This window comes from Macaca nemestrina, chromosome 5 (assembly GCF_043159975.1).
Source record: "Macaca nemestrina isolate mMacNem1 chromosome 5, mMacNem.hap1, whole genome shotgun sequence".
In the NCBI taxonomy this organism is placed as follows: Eukaryota; Metazoa; Chordata; class Mammalia; order Primates; family Cercopithecidae; genus Macaca; species Macaca nemestrina.
This window is the reverse complement of record NC_092129.1, coordinates 23661861-23670468: the sequence shown is the minus strand read 5'-3', so window position 1 is coordinate 23670468 and position 8608 is coordinate 23661861. Positions and strand designations below refer to the sequence as shown.

At 44.2% G+C, this 8608-nt stretch overlaps 1 protein-coding gene across 6 annotated transcripts in view; it reads left to right on the top strand.

Annotated features, from left to right (window-relative positions):
* The first annotated feature begins 1853 nt into the window (after positions 1-1853).
* LOC105465509 (family with sequence similarity 184 member A) overlaps positions 1854-8608 on the top strand; it is a 128583-nt gene continuing 121828 nt past the window's right edge. For 4 of the 6 annotated variants that reach the window (XM_011713960.3, XM_011713961.3, XM_071096368.1 and 1 more), the window contains exon 1: positions 2086-2387. In XM_011713960.3, coding sequence (XP_011712262.2) covers positions 2220-2387 — 168 coding nt within the window. In that variant the 5' untranslated portion in view covers positions 2086-2219. Of the gene's footprint in view, positions 2388-8608 lie in introns of all 6 variants that reach the window. The other 2 variants (XM_011713959.2, XM_071096367.1) reach the window with 2 other exon arrangements.

Sequence of the window (8608 nt, the reverse complement as noted above, 5' to 3'; positions counted from 1 at the left end):
TACAGGCGCCCGCCACCTCACCCGGCTAGTTTTTTGTATTTTTTAGTAGAGACAGGGTTTCACCGTGTTAGCCAGGATGGTCTCGATCTCCTGACCTCGTGATCCGCCCGTCTCGGCCTCCCAAAGTGCTGGGATTACAGGCTTGAGCCACCGCGCCTGGCCTGGGTCCTAACTTCTAATTATCAAGTCCGAAGAGGAAGGAGCTGGTAACACCGTCTCTTTTCAGAGGAAGCACTTGAGGAGTGAACAGGTTGGGTGACTCAACTAAGGCTACACATTCGTCTCCTTATTTCCAGTCTTACTCTCTTTCCACTTTATCATAGTGACAAAAACAAAAAACATCTTTGTCCTAGCAAGACTTGGCTATACAAATTTAGTGAAACAGAGAGCGCCTTTTGAGCATACATTTCTGCTTAGAACGTAAAGAATGTGAGTTCTAAAATGATTGTGAATCTTCCATGCCTAGAATTTGATGAAATAGCACTAGTTCCTAATTCGCTTTAATTTTATTTGATCATTAGTGCTTAAGAAAGGAGCAACATTTGCAGGATATTTGCTTCTGGCCATATGCTCCATTCAGAACCTTGGAACTAGACGTTTTTCCTGGAAGGTCTGTTTAACGGTGACTGAGTACCTAGCATCTGGGAAAAGAGGCAGCCAATTTCAAGTTTCCTTTCTGGAATTCCAACAGATCTGAAAGTATTTCAGGGTCCGATTAAATCTTCGCCTTGTTTAGATGTTGTCACATCCAGACAGTCTTTGTTAATTTGGCTCTCAATTAGTCTGTTAATATTCTCAGATTTATATTTTGGCTACTTGCATGCTAAAAAGAAATCACATAGAGTTGGGGAATTTGGTTCTGCAAAACTGCGTGATTTTTTTAAAAACAGGTACAATTCTATGATTTTTAAAGTTTGTATTATCCATGCCCTAAAATGACTCACATGCTTCAATGCAGGATACAAAAAATATTTTAAAAAATCATTTGACTTGCTGGAGTAGAGATGTTAAGAGAAAATCAGTAGGGAATAACACATTTAGGAAAGGTGAAAATGCACAAGTTATGACACATTTTGGCCCAGCTCCAAATCCTTAAAGCACTGATGTCTTGTTCCAATTTTTTCCCATTACTTTCACTCCAATCCTATTCTTACTTATTTCCAACCAAGTAGTTTCATATGTATTTGTGTTGGGCTCCACTGGGGGAAAATAGCCATGCAGTGCTCCACCAGCTGACTGAAAAGGAGTGTTTCCCCCACACATACACTCAGCACTGAACTGGGGGCAGTGGTCGGGCACTCAGTAGGGGACGGAGGAGGGGGTCTAAGACAGTGTTACTATCAGTTGTGTGCCACTGGAAGGAAGGTCAGGGCAGGGAAATCTCCCTACTTCACTACTCAGGTCTCTGGGTTGGGCTTGCCGCTCTTCTTGGGGAAGAGCCACTTCTTGGGGCCCTGCACACAAGAGGACGCACGTGGAAAGGGTCTGTAAACCGACACCGGTTCTGCTAACCGCAGGTGACCACGGCACTGTCTTCTTGCGGAGAATTTTTTTTTTTACGTCAGGCCTCATGCTCGCCACACGGGGATCGCCGCCAGGGCTGTGCTGCCGGGTCCCCGCCACATGCTGGAAGCACTGGAGGCGCGGTCCCGGCGCGACCTCGCGAGGCGCCCGCACTGGCCGCAGGACTGCGGGACTGGCGGTGGCGGCGGCTGCGCGGGGCGGGGCGGGGCTTGGCTACGGGGAAATGACGTCGCCGTCCCCGCGCGCGCCCTGGTAACGGCGGGTCCCGCGTCCTCCTCCATGTCCCCGCCTACCCCCGCCGCAGCCCGCCCCGTCTCCTCCTCCCTCCGCAGCCTCGCCGAGTCCTCGGTGCGGGCTGCGAGTGGGACTCGGGGAGCCACTCTGTCCTCGACGCCTCCGCCGGGCGCAGGCTGAGGAACCAGCGAGAGCAGACCCGGCCCCTGGCCGCCGCCACCCAACCCCGGGCATCTGCCCCGCGCCGTTGTCCCCGCGGCATCGGGCCGGCGGGACCGCCCCGTCCCTTCCAGGGGTGACCCGGGGGTCGCGGGCGGGACGGCGCCTGCGACCGAGTCTCGGGGGCGCCGGGTGTCGGGTCGGGAAGTGGACGCCGCGACTCTTGCCTCGCGGGCGTCGTTGCTCCGCGGGCCTGCCTCTGCGCGCGGGGACAGGTGCCCCGGCCGGGGTCTGTCGGGAAGATGGCGACCCCGGGCATGAGCTGGCAGCAGCACTATTACGGCGGCTCGGCGGCCGGGGCGGCCAAATTCGCGCCCTCACCGGCCGCCGCGCAGCTGGCTGGGCACAGCATGGACTACAGCCAGGAGATGCACCTGAAAATGAGCAAGAAAATCGCCCAGCTCACCAAGGTAAGGGGCGCAGCGGCGGGGCGGGTGGCGACCCTGTGCGGGCCGCGCCAGACTCACCTGTCTGCCTGGGAGGCAGCACGCCTTGCGCCCGCAGCAAAGGGAACGCGACTCCTCCGCCGAAGCAACAGCCGGAGACACCTCCAAAACCCTGCAAACTTTGGTGTAACGCTGGCAACATGAATTTAAACTAGACTGCACAACGGCACGGTGGGTGTAAAGGACTTGCACCTGCTTGCCCTTTAAGGCTAAGCCAGCACAGAACAAATTAGGATTTAGTTCCTTTACTCCACAATACTAAATCACGTTACTGTTGCTCCCATGCATCTGCCAGGGCTCCACGAGGCATCACACTACAGTACCAGTTGAAGTACAGTACCGTATTTACGTAATATGACTCGGAATTAAACAGTATCTTACTGGTTAGTTAAGGGGAGACTCAACTTTCAGAGGAATGTAGAAGGGTAAAACATACCTTGAGTGCCGATTTGGGGCATTTAATGAGTCATTCCTTATCCTGACAAAATGTCAAACAAGGCTTATTAGATGAATCACACTGTGTCTGCATCTAGTTCAATGTTTGTCTATCGAAGGATAATTTTCAAGGAGCAGATAGCCGTCAAATTCAGCCACGTGTAGTTAGGACTGTAACTAAATCAGGGGACTTTTTTCTAATTTAATAAATGTCGATAATGAGAAGGAATTGGTATCTGTGAAGCAAGAGCAATTCCTATCAGTTATATTGCTCTGCTTAGATCTCACCAGCAATCTAGCAATACCTATCAGTAAGAAGTGATTTATGGTGTCTGAAAGTTAAGAAATGTGGTGTACCTTAATGTGTTTAAGCTGTCTCCTAACAGCTTGTTAGGAGAGTTCGTATGCTGAAGAGAGATGGGCATCGTGGGGGTTACTGCTAGATAGCCTCTGAGTCTGACTCAACTCTAGAGTTCTCATATAATCCCATTGCTGGTTGGCACTTTTGAGAGAGTGAAGTAAGACATGAGATTCCGAAGAGAGGAAAGGAAGGAAATGGGAGTGAATAAAGGATGAAAAGAGAATAAAAAGATTTTAGTAAAGAAATGTGACTGAGGATAGAAAAGATAACGTAAAAGGACTACAAAATGAGAGCACAAATGGAAGAGCAAAAGAAAAGTTACAGGTAGGTAACAGTTAAACTCACCCAACGTCTTGTGAAGTTTTCATCTTTTATTTTATCTCAGCACTGACTCAGAAGTTGTTTGTGCGGTGTTTTGTTTCCTTTTTTGTCAGAGTATTGCATTCAGAGAAAGGAAGATCTAAGAAGGATGATAGTAGTGTATCATCAGAACATTTACACATTTGGAGTCTAAAAGCCAGGCTTCCTGCAACAGTGTTTGATCTTCTGAATACTGATGTCCTGAATGAAGCACATGAATATTTATTCTGATTTTCTCTTATGATGTGTCCATAACACCCACTGTTCTCATTTTAGATGTAACCCTCTAGAGCCCTACTGTAAGTAATAGGAAAACTCAGTAAATTGGTTGTGGGACTGTGTGCTGTTTAATAAAAGCTGTTGCTCTTCAGTACATTTTTTTTCTTTCTACTTAACACTTTTTCAGTTTCCTGTTCTTTTATCAGAAAAAAATAAGTCAGCACCACCGGTAAAGGTAGGTGTATTGATTGGAAGCTGGTATTTTCTGCCATTACATTACCCACCTCATATCTAATGAGACAAGAGGGTGCTCTCAGGCCAGTGCTCTCACACTGCTTGAATGCCTCATCTGATCTTTACTGAGTGTTACTTGGACTCTGTGGTTTTGTGTTTGTAGTTACAGTCTCTAAACACTCTCCACACCCTCTGCTAAGTACTTCAGACATTTAATCCTTCATACTAGCTTTCTAAGTGTCACATTTTGGACTGGATATTGTCACATTATTGACATTTTGGACTGGATAATTCCTTGTTGGTTGTGGGATATCCTGTGCGTTACAGGATGTTTAGCAGCATCCCTGGCAGTACTCAGTGGGTACCAGTAGCTACCCTCCCACACCCACCCCCAGTCATGACAGTAAACATGCCTCCAGATATTACCAAATTTTCCCAGGATGGGGCAAGGTAGTTGGGACAGAATCATTCCAATAAGAACCATTAACATATCCTGAAATATCTAGGGATTATCCTGCCTTTGTTTACTAAGATAAGGCCTGAGAATGAAACAGTCTGATAATAGGACTCTGTTGCAGCCAACATCTTTCTATTTCTACAGACATAATAAGACTTGCTTTCTTTATGTACCATTTTGAAAGTTGTCAAATTTTACAGTCATATACACTTATTGTAAATACTGTACCATAAGCATGACATCATGAATGTCATGAGAGGGACTGTTACGAACTTTACTACTATCTGCCATATAGAATTTTTACTCATGAAGAGTTTATTCATATTAGCAGAGGTGCGTTCCCACTATGGTTGGAGCTTGACAATGGCTTATATTTCATAATTGTACACTGTAAACGTAACCATTAAAATTGGATTTTATTTCTTTTGGAAAGAAGTCAGTAGAACTCAACTCTTCAGCATTATAGCAGCAGCACACTTAAGAGCAGTGTGGGAACCTGACACACTGAGTTAAAATTCTCACTCCACCACTTACTACTATTGTGACCTTGAGCAAGCCATTAAACACTGAGCCTCAGTTTCCTAATCTTTAAAATAGAGATGATAATACCTATTTTACAGAATTGTAGTGGCACATAGTAGGCTCTTCATTCAGGCTGTCACTAACTGAAAAGACATATACTAATATGAGTATTAATAAAATACGGATTTTTTTTTTTTTTTTTTTTTTTTTTTTTTTTTTTTTGAGACGGAGTCTCGCTCTGCCGCCCAGGCTGGAGTGCAGTGGCCGGATCTCAGCTCACTGCAAGCTCCGCCTCCCGGGTTCACGCCATTCTCCTGCCTCAGCCTCCCGAGTAGTTGGGACTACAGGCGCCCGCCACCGCGCCCGGCTAGTTTTTTGTATTTTTTTTTTTTTTTTTAGTAGAGACGGGGTTTCACCGTGTTAGCCAGGATGGTCTCGATCTCCTGACCTCGTGATCTGCCCGTCTCGGCCTCCCAAAGTGCTGGGATTACAGGCTTGAGCCACCGCGCCCGGCCAAAATACGGATATTTTTAAAAATGCTTCTCTCCTTTTAAAATAAACCATTCTGCATTTAACAGCGTTGTATGATAGTGCACTTATTTTGAGAGTTTTCTGCTAAACTTTAAAAAAAATATGTATATAGTAGTTTTTTTTCTCCTTTGAATATCAAAGTTTAAAGGTTTCACATTTATTCTGTATCGTGGTAGTATAGTACTGAAAATACAGTGTGCATGTTTCAGAAGATTTGGCTCGCTATGAAAGGATAAGCATGAAAGTAATATATATTATAATTTTGCCCAGAGCGAAGCTCAATATATTTTTAACTAAAAAGCAGTCTTTGCTGTATGCATATTTGTTCAGATCCTGTTTCCTAAGAGCCTAACATAGCAACCTTCTCATGGTAAGGAGAACAGCAGTTCTTTAAGCACCTTTAATATAAGGGAGACTTTGGGGAATGTTACAGATACAGCTGGGAGCAAGACACAGTCTCTGCCTTTTAAAGGAAGCCTAGCATATTTGGGTCACTCATGTCAAGTTTTAAGAATTAATATTAGATTCTTGAGCTACATTATGGCAAGTTTCTGCAAATGTTAATGGCTGAACTATCTCAAGATAGGCAGTGAAGCTGGATGGGTTCAGTTATGTTTTGTAAGACCACATCTGTATACTTCTGTGCTCTCCACTGTGTTGACTTTTCAGGATATTAGAAAAGCAGGCCTTGTGGGATGTAATTATAAAAGCTTTTTTTTTTTTTTTGTCACTTCAAATTTTTTTCCCTTTTTGTCTCTTTCAATTTACTCTTTGAGACTGGTTCATCCTCTGCCATGGATTAACTTAATTTTTCTGGTTGCTCTTAGATAGTACAAATCATCCTTCAGTAACAAAGTCACAAAAGTCTCAATTTGATTATTAAAATTAAAATGCCCGGTACCAACAAGTAAAAACTGCAGACCAAGCCTGAAATAAAGATGAGGCTTCTGCCTTAACTGGTCTCTTGTTCTGTCTCTTGCAAGGAGGAAGCCAGTAACTGGGGAAGGGGGTATCATTGCCTTTTCACTTCTTACCTGGTTTTCCTACTCTTCCTGCTTTGTCTTGCCAGTTCTGGTTTCTGACCCTTCCAAAGTTGGACAAGGAAGAAGCAAAAAGAGGAAAGAGGAGCAGCAAACTTTTACTTGATTAGTGAAGAAGCTAGCTGGTGATTTAGTTTCAGTGCTTTTGTAGCCGTTGCAGATGTTTAAAGCTTGTTCTTTCACTGAGAATCCTCTACCTCCCACCTCAGTGGCTCTAGATTTTCACCTGAATTCCGTGACAGTGAGAATTCCCTTACGTTCTGGTTGGTTGCTTCCTCCTTCCTCAGCCTCTTAGAGCTAGCAGTACCTTCACCTTCACTGTGCAGAGGTCTGTGCAAACTCTAGATGCTCCTCTTGCATGGACTCGTGTGATCCTACCCCAGGTTGCTCGCTCTCCTGTAGAGGCCACATAGGGAGCACTCATTCTTTGCACAAACTCTGCTGGTGGTCCCAGTTCAGCCCTCTCTCTCGTTGTCACATGCCTCTTCATGCAGCTTCTCATCCTTTAGATTTTCCAGGGATTAATCAGGTACCAGGTCAGCATGTTCTTCAAACTGCTTGAGACACATGTCAAGTTCTTCAAGTCATCCGCGCAAAGCCTTTTTCCCTAGGCTTTAGATGTGGGGCAAGCATCTTCCACCCTTCCCCCTTGAAGACACAGGCCCCTGTTACCACAGCTCTCCCCAGGGAAATCTCTGAAACCTATTCTGTAATCTTGAAGCGCCACCTCACTGGTGGTGGGGGTAGACAGTAACACACCTTAGCACTCTTTTCTTTAGACTGCCTCTTCTCATTTTCGAGAATGATCTGGCAGCTGCTTTGGAATGTCATTTTTGTTGTCTTTGGTTCTCAGAAGAAACTTCCCTTTTAATACCTTGTTGTGTTAGCTGCTTATCAAATGCCTTTTTAGTTGATTGCACTTTTGATAGAGTCTATTTATCACTTACTAGTATAGACATAACTAATATATGGTACAGTGTAAGTTCCCAAACAGCAGGAAGTAGTTTCTTTTGTGTTTTCTGTGCTTAGCATCAAGTCCTCTTATTTAATACCCAGCTTATGGCTCTGCTACTAAAACTGTCCTGACCAACTACCCTTGTTGGGCTTTCCTTGCTGTGCATTAGCATTGATTGTTGGTACTTCTTACTTGATGCTTAATAATGCAAACTTGCAAATACTGTTTATTGTGTTTATAAATATACTTTGTTTTCGTAATTTGACTGTAAGGTTCTCAGCTCTAGGGACTGTATCTTTTATTTCATGTAACCTTAATATGAATGGTTTGCACATAGTACCAAAGCTTAATAAGTATTTACTGAAGAAGATAGTGGTCGTAATGATACAGCAAGTAATTTTGTTATACAATAGAGAAAGGCAGTATTTTTTTTTTTTTTTTTTTTTTTTGAGACGGAGTCTTGCTCTGTCGCCCAGGCTGGAGTGCAGTGGCCGGATCTCAGCTCACTGCAAGCTCCACCTCCCGGGTTCACGCCATTCTTCTGCCTCAGCCTCCTGAGTAGCTGGGACTACAGGCGCCCGCCACCTCACCCGGCTAGTTTTTTGTATTTTTTAGTAGAGACGGGGTTTCACCGTGTTAGCCAAGATGGTCTCTATCTCCTGACCTCGTGATCCGCCCGTCTCGGCCTCCCAAAGTGCTGGGATTACAGGCTTGAGCCACCGCGCCCAGCCAAAAAGTAGTATTTTTTAGGAATTGTATCTGGGTTAATGATAGATCATTTCAACTGAGTTAAATTATTCCTAAATATGTAAATGTTTATTGACTGCCCTTTAAACTGCTTCAAAAAGCTATTTTATTTCTTAATATATTTTTGATGTAAAAAATAAAAATATAAAGTTCTTTGTCTACCTTATAAATATTTGTCATTTCAAAGTGTAGCTAATTAATATACTAGTTTCTTAGCAAATATAAAAAAGCTTTGTGATTAGTCATTTTATACTAACTCTGCTTTTACTATATCCAAAACCAAAATGTGTTTATATAACACCAAAACCAGTGAATTTTTCAAAT